This window comes from Eleutherodactylus coqui, chromosome 12 (assembly GCF_035609145.1).
Source record: "Eleutherodactylus coqui strain aEleCoq1 chromosome 12, aEleCoq1.hap1, whole genome shotgun sequence".
Lineage (NCBI taxonomy): Eukaryota > Metazoa > Chordata > Amphibia > Anura > Eleutherodactylidae > Eleutherodactylus > Eleutherodactylus coqui.
Window position 1 is genome coordinate 85,830,175 of NC_089848.1, and position 16,352 is coordinate 85,846,526.

At 46.3% G+C, this 16,352-nt stretch overlaps 1 protein-coding gene across 2 annotated transcripts in view; it reads right to left on the minus strand.

The window, feature by feature from the left end:
* Window positions 1-16,352, minus strand: part of UMAD1 (UBAP1-MVB12-associated (UMA) domain containing 1) — a 38,415-nt gene that overhangs the window by 12,706 nt on the left and 9,357 nt on the right. For both annotated transcript variants that reach the window (XM_066584652.1, XM_066584651.1), the window contains exon 2: window positions 15,837-15,939. In XM_066584652.1, coding sequence (XP_066440749.1) covers window positions 15,837-15,854 — 18 coding nt within the window. In that variant the 5' untranslated portion in view covers window positions 15,855-15,939. The remainder of the gene's footprint in view (window positions 1-15,836; window positions 15,940-16,352) is intronic.

A 16,352-nucleotide genomic window follows, 5' to 3' on the forward strand; every position in this document is an offset into this window, starting at 1 on the left:
GTTCACACTGCATAATTATCGTGCAAACCGCTCGATCTAATAAGCGATTTGTATGATAGTTGTGCTGTATAAAAGGGGCTTTACTAGGCGAGAGTAATTACAAGACAGGGAGGAGGGGGATGCAGCTGCAGTCATTGTCTGTGTGAGATTCCTGCTGCGAGAGGGAGGAGGGGGGAGGTAACGTTACAATGTCTCTGTGTGGGAGAATGGAGGTCAGATGTCTGTGCAGTGATGGCAATTTGCTTTTGGTAAGAACAGGCGAGCTTAAAGAGAATGAGTCATCAGAAAACGACCTATTAAATAAATTGCATTTTTTTGTGTTAAACCCATTTAAGAATTTTTGGTGACTTTTTGTAAAAAAAACGTCGGTCACAATCTATAGATTTTTTTTTTTTAAATCCTACAATCCTGCATTTTTTCCCAACTGACCAGAGAGCCTTTGAAGTCAATAGGCCCTATAAACACTCACACAACATTAAAATCCAGTAGTCTGGCAACTCAGTATGGCTGAAGTACCGCATTATTGGACGATCCCCAATATTAGCGGATTTTGAAATAGTAACGCAAGGCGCATCACAGTATCGCATGCAAAAATACCCTGTTTCCCTGAAAATAAGACATAGCATGATTTTTCAGGCTTTTTGAGGATGCTTGAAATATAAGCCCTACTCTAAAATTAAGCCCTGCTAACAGTTAATTTAAAAAGTCAATTTAAATAGTGCCCAGGCAGCTATACATGTAAAAAAGTTAAACCTTTTTGAACAAAAATTAATATAAGACACTGTCTTATTTTCGGGGAAACGCGGTAGTAAATCTATTTTCCTCCCATTGAAAACTATAAGAAAACCCCAACAAAACTGCAAGCCATGTACTATGGCGATGAAGATGGTGAAGTGCTGATGCATGCGTCAGTGCCTACATGTATGCACCACACCTGCAGCCGCAGGCTAATCGCTCCCGTTAATCCTGTCTGGGCCTATAAAGTGCCAGATTACAGGACTTCTACTGTATATGGCCCCATTGGAGTTTGCGTTCCTGCAGAAACACATCAGGGGTGAAGCAGATGATAAAAAGTTAATATGTCCAATTATTTCAGCTATTTCACATGTTTCAGCTTAGTGAATCACGCTGTGGTACGTTTCCAGTGACAGTATCATCAGGATCTTAATCACAAGGCGGCATTTCAAGAATTTCATTCCGATTTTAAGGTAAGAGGTTTGTGCTCTTCAGCAAATTACTTTTCTTTTAAGCAGTTTTTTAATGAATTTTTAACCTAATAAAATACAAAAGATTAATGGTACCCCTGGTGGCGGATACACCACATTACATGTTGTATTCGCTAAAGCTTCATGTAAAGAAAGTGATGGGATCTTGAGAAACCCGGGAGATTAGCTAATTAAAAAAAAAAAGAAACACTTGGAGGTAAATTGTTGATCCGCGTATTAACTATTTCAAAATCAGTAGTTGGTGGAAGGAGCTCCGCCGCTCATGACCCCCGTCCATCAGCCGATTGTCTGGCCAGCTGCAAAGTGCAGTGGGCCGGATGTTGTCATCAATGGTCAACAGAATAGAATTACTAATTTCTATCACTTTGACTTGGCTCCTTATGAGAGGTCTATTAAATTGAGCTCAGAAACGCACTGAGCTTGAGTGTGAGAGCTTGAGAGTGTTGATAAAGGAACAGATAGGGCGTTCCTAGAGATACCCAGCTTTCCCAGGAACAGTTAAGGCTTCTTCAGGGGAGTCAGTTTGGGTCATTTGTAGATTAGGCTGTGATTACACGCAATGATTATCGCTCAAAATCTGTTCAAAACGATGGCTTTTGAGCGATAATCGTTGAGCATAAAATCCACTGTTCAGCCAGAGACAACAGGGACCGCACACTGTGTTCTCCAAGGGAGCAGCTGATTACATTGTATTCAGCTGATAGCGCCTGTGAAGACAATGCTGCTGAGTGCAAAGTCCAGACAACATGCTGAGATTTGCAAACAGGGGCTACAGGCTCATTTACATGCAAATGAATCTGATAAATTGCTAAGGGGCATTAATGCTCATTAGTACTTTATGCAAACAATCACTAATTCTATCAATCTTTCAATCCTTTGAAAGATTGTCTTTGCGTGTAAATGAGCCTTTATACAGAGGATTTTTATAACCTTGTGACCGACAGCAATAATAATCACTCTGTGGCTACAAAACTAGATGCTTTGCTCTGTTTTTAATCATCATATAATAAAGGAATTCCTTTTAGATTCTATTCTGTGAGTAACGAGAAACAAAGTTAATCCCTTATTTGTATTCATCTTAACCTGTTTATTTGTTCAGTGCTTTCATTTCAAAGTACATTTGACACATTACACTGCGTAAATATCAAAAAGTGGAAACATTGAGTTGTCCTAAAACTTTTGACGGGTAGTGTATATAGGATTTAGTGCGCACTTTCTGCTGTAACTTTAGACCATTATGGTCATGATTAAGGTGATGTAACGCTGATGCGTGCCTTTTGTCCTGTGGGGTCTGTGGGCTTTCGCTTTGCTTCCCCATTACGATCCGTGTTTTTCTTGGTAATAAAGTATTATTTTTAGTAATACACTTTAGCCTATTTTCCTTTAAATGTCTGCGTTTAGTACATGTATGAATGCCTGTTAGATGGTGTCAGAGGTCTATCGTTAAGCAGACTGGACATTTGAGAAATAAGGAAGATGGACCCTGGAGACAAACATGGTCAGAGCATGGAAAGGGGACGAGCCAAGTATAGAATGAGAACAGTTTAATTTGACAAAAATAATTAAAAGGTCCTACATGGAATAGCAAATGTATTGGTTAGAATTCAGAAGGGGTACCGGTTATTGGTAAGCGGATCCACATGGTCGCTGACATGAAAAAGACTACTGTAATTGAATGTCATGGGCTGATGAAGGCCGGGGAAAAACTACCAGGTAAGTACGAAGAATGAAAAAAGGGAGTAAGGGGTGATTTGAGAGAGGACAGGGGAAATTGGGATCGGGTTTGGCGCCATATATCATATGAGGGAGGGTTTGGGACACCGGACACCATATCAGGGAGCACAGGTGGGTTGGAGCCCCTTTAGTAAATCAATTTATGCATATGATGCTCTGGCTACATACCTTAAAGGGGTTGTCTCGCGGCAGCAAGTGGGGTTATACACTTCTGTATGGCCATATTAATGCACTTTGTAATGTACATTGTGCATTAAATATGAGCCATACAGAAGTTATTCACTTACCTGCTCCATTGCTAGCGTCCCCGTCTCCATGGATCCGTCTAATTCTGATGTCTTCCTGCTTTTTTAGACGCGCTTGCGCAGTCCGGTCTTCTCCCTGGTGAATGGGGCCGCTTGTGCCGGAGAGCTGGTCCTCATAGCTCCGCCCCGTCACGTGTGCCGATTCCAGCCAATCAGGAGGCTGGAATCGGCAATGGACCGCACAGAGCCCACGGTGCACCATGGGAGAAGACCCGCGGTCGGTGCATCGTGGGTGAAGATCCCGGCGGCCATCTTGGTGAAGGAAGAAGAAGGAAGACATCGCAGAGCGGGGATTCGGGTAAGTAATACATTTATTTTTTTTTAACACATCCTTTGGGGTTGTCCTGCGCCGAACGGGGGGCCCTATGGAAAAAAAAAAAAAACGTTTCGGTGCGAGACAACCCCTTTAATGGTCCTTACAGACGGCTTAAAGAAGGGCGGGCTCTGACTACTTCCCTATCATCAGAAGGAACAGGGTCCGACAATTTCTTTATCATTCAAAGGGCGGGGCTCTGACAACTTTATCATTTCTCTGAATGAGAAGGTGAGGCCTGATTTTCAATAATACTGCGACAGCAAAGCTGGCAAAACGATGCAAGTAAAAGGAATAAAATAATAGGCTATATAATATAAACAAATTCAAAGTTTGGTAAATGTTGCATTGGGGGCTGTTTCTAGGTAACAGCTCGATGAGTTTAAGTGGTTGCCTAGCAACAACTCCCATTGGTGACAACTAGAGATGAGCGAGCGTACTCGCTAAGGCAAACTACTCGAGTGAGTAGTGCCTTATGCGAGTAGCTGCCCGCTCGTCTCTAAAGATTCGGGGGGCGGGGAGCGGCGGGGGAGCTCTCTCTCTCTCACTCTCTCCCCCCCGCTCCTCCCTGCTCACTCACGCACCGCTCTCCTCCGCCGGCACCCGAATCTTTAGAGACGAGCGGGCAGGTACTCGCATAAGGCACTACTCGCTCAAGTAGTTTGCCTTAGCGAGTATGCTCGCTCATCTCTAGTGACAGCCCAAGATCTCCGTGTCAGTGTGGTCACCTTCAATACACTGTTTATTTGTCACCAGCACTTCCACCCCTTGTATTTTGCAATGGAAACTGACCAAAATGCTGGAAGTAGGAAAACCCCTTTACTTCTCACAGCTGATAGTTTGCTGCAATATTATTCAATGTAGGCAACATTCTGTGTGCAATTAACATAGCAGGTCTGCTAAGCTTTGCAGCGCCAGAGGGACATATGATCAACCTGGAGACCCGGCTACTGAGCTCTCAGTGGATTGTCTCATCTGGATACGACTGTAGCAAACTCTCAGCTGTGAGAGGTGTTAGGTCTGTACAGGTATTGAGCTTCTAGATGCAAACACAATGGCTCCCATTCCACGTAGAGCGAGCAGAAATGGTGAGGAATTGAAACACAAAGGGGGTAATTTACTAAACATGGCAATTCCAACATCAGGCTTTAGTATAGTGAAGAGGTGCAGGCACACCCACCACCTCCGTGCGTCTACAAATAAATGTATGCCAGGTCCAACCTGGTGTACATAACTAGTATAATTTACGCCAGCTTCTGGTGTAAAATTATGCATAAATTTGTTGGTGCGAGTTAGCCACCCCTCCTGATAAGCCCCGCCCACTTTTCAAAACAGCATTGACTCAGAAAGAAGAAAAGTTGCAAATTTTTGAGTAAATCTCTGTTGCTGAACTTTTCCTATGCTTTAGTAGTTGTCTCACAAAATTAAGATATCTCTTTATCCACAGGATAGGGGATAACTAGCTGATCGTTGGGGGTCCAACTATTGGAACCCCAACCAATCAGAACTAAGGTCCGATGTGTTCTCAAATGAATGGAGTAATGATCACACATGCACACCACCGCTCTACTCACTTCAAGGCACCTTAGGAAATAGCTGAACTCCTGAATTCCGTTATCTCCAGTGGCCCCACTGAAATGAACCAAGAGACTGTGCGCACATGAAACCATTGCTCCATTTATTTGGGAAATTCCTGCCCCCAAAATCTCCAGAGTGGTGGAGGTCTTAGTGATCAGACCACCAGCGATAGGCGATGTCTTAATTTTGTGGGTGGGAAAACCCCTTTAAGAAGACATTCATCTTCTCAAATATGTAGTATTTTTTATCTCTCAATGCATAGAAAATTTAAAATTATGCAACTTGGTAACAGGACTTGATTAAAAACTCTCGACAAATCTTATACACTCCTACGGGTCTCCGTGGCAACAGACAACAAAACATCTGTGTGTAGTCTGATCCTGCATTCATTCTCTGCACCTCTGGCTGACCTATTGAATGTAAAGGATGAAAGAATGAGAATGCAAGACTGTAGGATCATGCTACACAAACTTTTACTTGTGGTCTGTCACCATAGAGACGCATAGCTCTGCGGAGGAATTGCAGAATCCAAACGAAAGAGAATGTCAAATAAAACCTATTGCAAAATAGTATCATTTATCCCTCTAGATGCATTGGAACAAAACTATAAAAAGCCTTCAAGAAACTGCAGAATGGATTAAAGCGGCACTCTGGGCACTTAACCCCATGTAGTAATGATGACATCCTCTGGATAGTTCATCAATAACGAATCGTTGGGAGAATCTCCACTTAGGACCCCTGCTGATCTCAGCCCCCAGGCAAGAAGAAATGAGGTTGGAGCCTGAGTGCAATAGAAGGTATGGCTCCCATTGATTTCAATAGGAGCAAATCCCTGTATTAACCCTTTCCAATCCACTGTCTGACATCTAAAGACATTCGGACTGAAGGCTGTACAGCTCTGATGTCGGAAAACGTCCGGCAGGGTATTCTTACTGTATATTACTGGTCGCTCTGTTGTCGAGGGACCTCTCCAGCATGTCACATACCGCAGTACTGGCTCTAGCCAGCAGATGGTGCCATTGTATAATGGCAGAAAGAGAAAGCCCCCTAGGAAACCCTGAATCCAAAATTGGATTGCAAAGGGTTAAACTTCTTCCTCAGACTCTGGAGTTAGAGCTGGAAGTGTAATAGAAGTCTTCGCTACCATTAGAAGGAGATAGAACTTCTATTGCTCTTCCGGCTCTGATCCTAATGTGGATGGAGCTGTCAACATCTGATTCACAGCAGCGAGAGCGGGGGCTTAGATCAGTGAGATGCCGAAGGTCCGGAGCGACTTACCCCCACCTATCAACCATTGATGGCCTATCCTGAGGATAGGTCCTCAATCCTGCAAGGGGTTAACTGCCCAGAATACACTTTTGAATAGAAGCTACTTGGTCTGTGCCAGAAGATCAATGTGAAAAGCCATTCCACTCCTGGACAAACAGGTTCCTAACAATGTTATAGACTGTAACACAAGCAGAAATAATCTCTGCCTCCACCTAGGAGCAGCAGATCCTTCTTGGAGGGTTCTCAGCGACTTTCACAAGATTTAAGACAAACTAGAATAAAGGTAAAGCAGTGCAGGAGCATTAGAAGAGGAGGGACTGGTGTAAGTCACACATACAGATGTATCATCAGCAGGGTCTCCATACCTGAGAGATCTGATAACAAGTACCGATCATGGGGGGGGGGGCAGAGAGTTTTCCAGATTTCAGTTTAATTATCCCATTGAACACAACTGCAGTTACCCAGTTCCCAGATTAAAATGGCTGATATCAGGGGACAACAGAGTGCACTTGATTAGACAGCACATGAAGTCATGTTATAAGAAGGGTTTCTCTAAGGACATATTCACACGGCATTAACCCCTTCTGGCTGAAGCCCTTTTTGTAATTTTTTTTTTTATTTCTCCCATGACGTAGCTACATGAAGGCTTGGGATTTGCGAGTTTTAGTTTTCAGTCGTACTATTTGACGTACTGTGTAACGTATTCGAAAACTTTTTAAAAATGTCCAAGTAGGGTGTAATAGAAAAAAAAACAAGAAACAATTATTCAATTTAATGGCTCCCATTGTGAGGTATAAATGGCATGCCACCTTTATTCTGTGGGTCAGGACGATTATGAGAATACCAAATTTATATAAATTTTTTCTGTTGGACCACTTGAGAAAAAAAAAAATAATAATAAATAATATATATAGAATTTTTAAATTTTTTTGTAAAGGAAAAAAAGTAAGGATTATTTTCTGCCACCATCATTTTTTAATTTTTCCGTTAATGCATATGTGACGGCTAGCTTTCTTGCGCTAGGACCTTTCGTTTTTGTTGGTAACATTTTGAGAAACATAACACTTTTTGATCACTTTTTTATGGACATGTGATGACAAAAAAAACCAAAAAACGCAATTCTGCAACTGAGTTTTTTTTTTATGGTCTTCACCAAGCAAGATAAATAATGTGATATTTTAATAAATTGGACCCTTACAGACATGGTGACACCAGTTTTTTTGCTTTAATCTTCTTTTCATGGGATGACTGGTAAGAGTTAGATTTTTAAAGCTCTTAAGGTTTTAAATTTATTAATTAAAAAAAAAACATCTTTATTCATCTTGGTTTTATTTTTTTTTCTTAGCCCCCTAGAGAACTTGAACTTGGGATTGTTTGATCGCTAATACAATATACTGCAAAACTACAGTACTTCAGTATATTGTATTTCTGCGGGTATTCTATTAAGCCCTGCCGCAGGCTGTCTTAATACTGTAATGACCGGCCGCGATCAAATAGCATCCCTCTGTTGGGCCTCTTACATGCCGTTCTCTGAACAGACAGCAACATCTGAAGAGTTCTCTATGATCCCAGCAATTGCCCACCATGTATATATCCTCTATATAAGGACACCTGATATCCACAGTACATATATGGCAGATGTTGAAAAAGGCTTTAAAAAAGTGGTAGATTGGCGGTGGCAGACTATTGCAAATTATAAGTGAACTCTATGGCAGCTCGCAGTACACTTCCTTTCATGGTGCATGTGAAGCCTGAGATCCTCCTAATTAAAAGGCATGCACCTATAATAAAATGCGGCTCTGCTGCTTGTTTTGGCAATTGTAACCAAATTATAAAACCTTAATAAACGTAGATATGAAAATACAAATAGAGAAAATGCCGCTATAAGTAAATTGAAAGAGAAGAATAGAAAGAGAAGTAACAGAAGAGATGCTGCCACCTTGTGGACTTGAGGAGAACAGCAATATGCTATTTAGCAAATTAGGTGTCACATGCAGATTTTGCAGTGGAATTGACCCATTGGTACATAATGAAGATAAACCGTGACACAGCAGCTGATTTGTGGATGTGAAGATCCGAAGCATGCGCCAAAGTCTGTACAGCCCCATTCACTTTAATGGGAGCCTACAATGCCACATCGGACCACTGCACAATGTACGGAGTTATCCGCTTAGTACAGGGCGAGCAGACGGGTGAACACCTATTTGGTGTGACCCCTACCAATCAGCTATTGATAATCTATCCCTTGGATAGATCATCAATTTTTAAGAACTGGAAAACCCCTTTAATCCGGCACCTGACGGCCCGGATATTTCTATTTGAGGTTGTCACTGTATTCGTATGTTTATGTTGAAAGATATACTTCTATAAAATTAATTTTTTTAAAAACTGATCGGTCGGGGATCTCACCACTAAGACCCCCACCGATCCCTAGAATGGGGTCCCATGTCACCCCTCCTCCTCACTGCGGAAGAGATTAAATGGAGTGGTGGTCAAGCATGCAAGGTGCAGCTCCATTCATCTTCAATGGGACTGCCAAGGATAGCCGAATGCTTGTACTGGTCAACTTCCATCAGTCCCACTGAAATGAATGGAGTGATGGCTGCTCATGCTCGGCCACCGCTGCATTCAATAGGACATCACTACATGGGGGGCAGTGAGCCTGTAGTAAGGAGAACAGAGGGGAATGGGACTCACGTTCTTGGTGGGACCCCCACTAATAGGATCCCTATCACCTATGCTATGGATAGGTGACAAAAGTATATTCTGGTACAGCCCCTTTAAGTTTGACATGTGTTTCCCTCAATGTGGTGTAAATTCACATAGGGCTGTGGAATAAATTGGACAAAAATTCTCGTCTGGGATAATTATTGTAAGTTTGGGACGACACATTTTTTCTGATAGGACCATATTACTGCCCATGAGAAATAGAATCATGCCACGCAGAGTATCTTAAATTGGTGTCTGTGGGTTCACAGAAGAGGGTACTAGAGATGAGCGAGTAGTGCCTTAGCCGAGCATCTCCCCGCTCGTCTCTAAAGATTCGGGGGCTGGCGCGTGAGTTGCAGGGGGGGGGGGGGGGGGGAGAGATCTCCCCTCCGTTCCTCCCCGCTCTCCTCCGCCGGCCCCCGAATCTTTAGATTGTGCCTTAGCGAGTATACTCGCTCATCTCTAGAGGGTACTTTTTGAGAGTAAGGAGGACTTTTTCATTGACTTTTTTTTCTCATTTCATACACTTATTTATTTTCCTCTATTGACGTGATATTTGTTTTCTACCATGGGTTGTACAGGTTTGCCGGCCTATATGCAGATCACTGATAACAGTCGCCTGATGCATGCTAGCGGCTCACTAGATCACAGTTATCTAGGACTTCTAGTCTGGAGGGATACAGTTTCTCCTTGTGGAGACTGCCAAGGAGATGCGAGGAGAATTATAGGCCATGCAATGCTCTTCTGGGAAATTTGGTATGCAAATGGCGGTAAGTTTAATGCCTCTGCGACAAAACCTATTGGAAGGCAGATTCCCTAGAAGACAACATCTAACCTTCCAACAGTCCTAGTGACAATGACTGGCAATATAAACCAAGGTCTTCTCCAGAAGGTTAAGAGGACCATGTTTCAAGGGTTTTGCTCCCTATCAGTAGGTTGCCGGCTGACTGGGTGAGAGGCCTAGGAGATGGGTTGGGAGGGGAACGGTTTCTGCTTATGGAGACTTCTGTGACTTTAATACACTGTGACTTGTCTGCATGCCTCCATGCCTTCTCTGCACAGGGAATCCCTGTGATGTCATCATTGATGTCACAGGCTTGCCTAGCAATAGCCCCAATGCAGAAGCAGAAGTCTCTGCATTAAGGAACACAGCACTCAAAATGAGTGCATTACTTGTAGATGATCAGTCTATCTTCTGGTTAGTAACAGATGATGAGATTGACAAGTGACAACCTTGGATTTTGTTTTTCACTTAAACGCATGTGTTTTGGGCCGACAATCCTTTTTATAATAGGGTTTACTTAAGTATCTTGCACAGATTGTCTTCTGCGGCTCCTGAAGCTAAAGAACAACCCACCTGTACATATGGCTGTATATCGGCACCGCAGTCTGTGGGAGATCTGTCAGTGTTCTGGACTGCACTCTTAAGGCCGATCAACTGATTGTGTCGCTGTCAGCGGGCGCACAAATACACAGAGGTCGGAGTAGAAGCAGCGGAAGCCTCCACGCCAACCTCCGTGTACTGGCCGGCGCTTGTAATTGCAAGCACAGCTCACTTCATAGAGGTCAGAGCAGAGACTTCCGCTGCTCCCGCTCCGACCCCTGTTTAAATGCGGCGCTGTCAGCAGGCGCAAAATCAGCTGACTGGCTGATGGACCCCAGACGATCAACTATTGATGATCTATCCTGAAGATAGGTCATCAATAGTAGTCGCCCTGGGAAAACCCCTTTAAGGTACCTTTAGTCCCAATGTCCACAGGTGGGTTTAATTTGCAGAATCCGCGGGGAACATCCGGACAGAAGATCCGCAGTTCAAGCGACCTATAGGGGAACATGGGCGTCTGCAACTGAATTAGAGCATGCAGATTTGATTTGCGGGTCTTTGTGTGCGGAAATCAAATTGCAGCATGCTCCATTTCAGTGCAGGATCCGCGTGGACGGCTTCCATTGAAGTCAATGAAAGCCATCCGATCCGATTGCGGACAGGCCGCGGATTCTGCAAGAAGCAGGTGTATGGAAAAAAAAAACAAAAAAAAAACTGTACTGCACATGTGCCCCAGCCTGCGCTTCCGCACATATCCACAGTACAGAAAAAAGAATACCTGGAGGGGAAAGCAGGGACTTCGGGCAGGGTGGGGTTCCGCTGCGGGCTCCCACATGTGGAATCTGACCCGCCCATGGACATGAGACCTTACACGGGCCAATAGCTGCCCGAATAATCGCTCAAACGAACTATTATGGGTGACTGTCAGCCCATGTGCACACGGCCCCCCGACAGGGCACGGAGCAAGGAGTTGCTCAGTTGTCGCTAGTCGTTGCATGTCACTGTAATGGTACAACAACTGGGCGGCTTCCCGCTCTGGGTCAACAGGAGGCGCTCAACCTAGGCGTGATTGCCTGTATGCAGTGAATGGAGGCGGGCGGCTGAAAGATCTCCAAGGCGCTCCACCTCCAGTCTCCAACAGACTTCCAGTATAAAAGCGGCTGGGGTGGCCCTTATCTCTTTTCCACTTATTATCAGTTAATTTATGACCTTGCAGTGGTAATACACTAGATGGTAAGAACATGCAGAACAGGAGCAGAGAGGAACAAAAGCCCCTTTAATACAGGAGGACTGTCAAGCATGTCAGTACCCCACAGTTGTCTCCGCGATGATCTCACTTGTGCTTCTACATGGAGGTTGTTCCGACCCTCTGGAACCCATTCATCGTAAACAGGCCATCGTTCATAGATGGCTGACGGTGTGCTCACATGTACCGATGCAGCGGTAGACCAACAAAGGTTTTATGGTCTGCACGATTTACCGCCGATCCTCCTTTTCCTGCATGCGCTCACACGGCACAATTATCGTGCAAACCGCTCGATCCAACGCGCAATTTGCATGACGGTTTTGCCGAGGAAAAGGGCCTTAAGCCGTCAGTCAGTCCAGCACACTGACAGATCTGCTAATGAGACTAAGGGCCCTTTTACACGGGACGACTGTCGGGCGCAGAATAATTGTCCCAGTAATAGTCGCTCCTATGCTTTTACACAGCGGATGGGCCAGATATCGCTTCCAGCCACCCGTCGCCATAGGCAGTCGTTCATAGATGTTTACACGGGCCGATCGTCATAGACCTGCATGAACTGAACCATATAGGCAAAGGAATTATCAATTGTTGTTCAGTCGCTGCAAGCATTTACATTGAGTGATTGTTCAGAGTCCTGCGATCCAGCGAGAATCCCAACGATCGTTCCATGTAAAAGGGTCCTTAGACAACGGTCTCCACATACGGGGTACGTAGAAGCTGCAGAAGACAAATGGGGCAACATTTCCAATCCAACCCTATTACAAAAATGATCGTCAGGCCAAAATACATGCAGGCAAGTGAAAAAAAAGCTTGGTGTCCATAGCCTTTAAAACTGGTTCTGACTTGCTGGTCCGGCACCTTCGGATCTGGTATACACAAGAACATGGTGGTCTATACAGGATTTCATCTTACCAATAGCGACCATTCTTTTCCATAGTACAGTGTATGGAGGTAACACATGGGGAAGGAGTCTCTAATGGGGAACCTCTAGTAACAGAGGAGGAAGCAGCAACTCTGCTTTTCAGCTAGTAGAGTGGGAATCCTTCTTTGACGCACATGTCAAACACAAGGACCGTGGGCCAAATCCGGACTGCCACCTCATTTTATGTTGCCCGCTGGCCATGCAGCAAGCTAACAGGCATTCCACTCACCAAGCCAGCAGGCTCGAGGTCCGGCAGTGGCAGTGCAGAGTCTGTAACTGCTGAGATTTCCCCCCTGGTGTCTGGGTGCGCCGTCCTGTATGCAGCGCAGATGCCAAGGAAAAGGGTCAATTGTGACAGGCCCAGCAGTGGCTGTCGCCAGTGCCCCAGGTCTGCGGGCTGGGTGAGTGGAATGTCTGTAAGGATGCTGCCCAGCCAGAGGCCAACAGGGGGTGGCTATTACTAGTGGCACTACTACAGGAGGGTCACCAATTAATACTGGGAAACACTATTACTAGTGGACCTCCCATGGGGGCACTATTACTACTGAGGACACTATTACTACTGGGGGCACTATGGGGGTCACTTCTGTCACTACTATGGGGAACCCTATTACTACTGGAGTCACTACCACTGGGGCCACTATTCGGGACCCTGTTCCTACTGGGGCCACTATTCGGGACCCTGTTCCTACTGGGGCCACTATTCGGGACCCTGTTCCTACTGGGGCCACTGTTCGGGACCCTGTTCCTACTGGGGCCACTATTCGGGACCCTGTTCCTACTGGGGCCACTATTCGGGACCCTGTTCCTACTGGGGCCACTATTCGGGACCCTGTTCCTACTGGGGCCACTATTCGGGACCCTGTTCCTACGGGGGCCACTATTCGGGACCCTGTTCCTACGGGGGCCACTATTCGGGACCCTGTTCCTACTGGGGCCACTATTCGGGACCCTGTTCCTACTGGGGCCACTATTCGGGACCCTGTTCCTACTGGGGCCACTATTCGGGACCCTGTTCCTACTGGGGCCACTATTCGGGACCCTGTTCCTACTGGGGCCACTATTCGGGACCCTGTTCCTACTGGGGCCACTATTCGGGACCCTGTTCCTACTGGGGCCACTATTCGGGACCCTGTTCCTACTGGGGCCACTATTCGGGACCCTGTTCCTACTGGGGCCACTATTCGGGACCCTGTTCCTACTGGGGCCACTATTCGGGACCCTGTTCCTACTGGGGCCACTATTCGGGACCCTGTTCCTACTGGGGCCACTATTCGGGACCCTGTTCCTACTGGGGCCACTATTCGGGACCCTGTTCCTACTGGGGCCACTATTCGGGACCCTGTTCCTACTGGGGCCACTATTCGGGACCCTGTTCCTACTGGGGCCACTATTCGGGACCCTGTTCCTACTGGGGCCACTATTCGGGACCCTGTTCCTACTGGGGCCACTATTCGGGACCCTGTTCCTACTGGGGCCACTATTCGGGACCCTGTTCCTACTGGGGCCACTATTCGGGACCCTGTTCCTACTGGGGCCACTATTCGGGACCCTGTTCCTACGGGGGCCACTATTCGGGACCCTGTTCCTACGGGGGCCACTATTCGGGACCCTGTTCCTACGGGGGCCACTATTCGGGACCCTGTTCCTACTGGGGCCACTATTCGGGACCCTGTTCCTACTGGGGCCACTATTCGGGACCCTGTTCCTACTGGGGCCACTATTCGGGACCCTGTTCTTACTGGGGCCACTATTCGGGACCCAGTTCTTACTGGGGCCACTATTCGGGACCCAGTTCTTACTGGGGCCACTATTCGGGACCCAGTTCTTACTGGGGCCACTATTCGGGACCCAGTTCTTACTGGGGCCACTATTCGGGACCCAGTTCTTACTGGGGCCACTATTCGGGACCCAGTTCTTACTGGGGCCACTATTCGGGACCCAGTTCTTACTGGGGCCACTATTCGGGACCCAGTTCTTACTGGGGCCACTATTCGGGACCCAGTTCTTACTGGGGCCACTATTCGGGACCCAGTTCTTACTGGGGCCACTATTCAGGACCCAGTTCTTACTGGGGCCACTAGTCGGGACCCAGTTCTTACTGGGGCCACTAGTCAGGACCCAGTTCTTACTGGGGCCACTATTCGGGACCCTGTTCCTACTGGGGCCACTATTTGGGACCCTGTTCCTACTGGGGCCACTATTTGGGACCCTGTTCCTACTGGGGCCACTATTTGGGACCCTGTTCCTACTGGGGCCACTATTTGGGACAATGTTCCTACTGGGGCCACTATTTGGGACAATGTTCTTACTGGGGCCACTATTCGGGACAATGTTCTTACTGGGGCCACTATTCGGGACCCTGTTCTTACTGGGGCCACTATTCGGGACCCTGTTCTTACTGGGGCCACTATTCGGGACCCTGTTCTTACTTGGGCCACTATTCGGGACCCTGTTCTTACTTGGGCCACTATTCGGGACCCTGTTCCTACTGGGGCCACTATTCGGGACCCTGTTACTACTGGGGCCACTATTCGGGACCCCGTTCCTACTTGGGTCACTACTACTACTACTGTGGCCACTATGGGGGTCACTATCACTATACAGTCCCACAATTACAATCAGTCCCTTGAAGGCATCCATAAGGCTGATGTGGCCCTCGGTGTAAATGACTGACATCCCTGCTCTATGACAGCAAAATAAACATGACTAGTACCAGTGTTTCTGGTGGCGCAATGTGCCACTTGTTATTGTTAGCCGTTTAGTCGTTCACGACCCTCGGCGACCCTAGAGGCAAGCTCCCTCCATGTTTAATACGCCACCTACTAATATAATATAGTGAAAGGGATTGAAGTTGGTCCTAGGTCCTAAACCAGCAGAGCCGGACAGCAGCCGTGTGCTTACAGGAACTGTGATGAGGTCACCGTCATGTGATCAGTCACTAGGGGCTCTCAGCTCCGACCCTGATCACATGACGCTGACATCATCATAGGTCCTGTAAGCACACAGCTGCTGTCAAGCTCTGCATGTTTTAGGACCTGTGATGAAGTCACCGTCGTGTGATCAGGGGCGGAGCTCAAAGCCCCAGTGACTGATCACATGACGGTGACATCATCACATGTAAGGTGGTCGTTAGTATTTTGATAGACAGCGGTGGTTCTAAGTGGAGCAGTCTGTAAAGTACCCCATGCTCTGTGTATAAGCACTTACCCAAAAACACAAAGCCATCGGCCTCTTTGTCAGACACTGGGATTTTCTTTGTATCTTGGCTTTTCCGGAAAAAACTGAACATTGTGGAGTGTTGTCGGCGGACCTGTAAAGGGTTAAAAACAAATAAGGAAGATCATTAACAACCCCGGAAACAGCATATAAGGAGCCACGTCTGTGAGATCAGCAGGAATAACGAATGCTGGTTATTCATCATTACAGGAAGACAGAGAGATAACTGTACAGTGTCCGCAGTCACAGCATTTACCTAAACCAGAAGAAGGGCTGTGCAGACACTGAACAAGCAGGGAATGCTGGGAGACTTCAACATTATAGTGAGTGCAGCTCTGGAGTATAATACAGGATATAACTCAGGATCAGTACAGGATAAGTAATGTATGTACACAGTGACTCCACCAGCAGGATAGTGAGTGCAGCTCTGGAGTATAATACAGGATATAACTCAGGATCAGTACAGGATAAGTAATGTAATGTATGTACACAGTGACTCCATCAGCA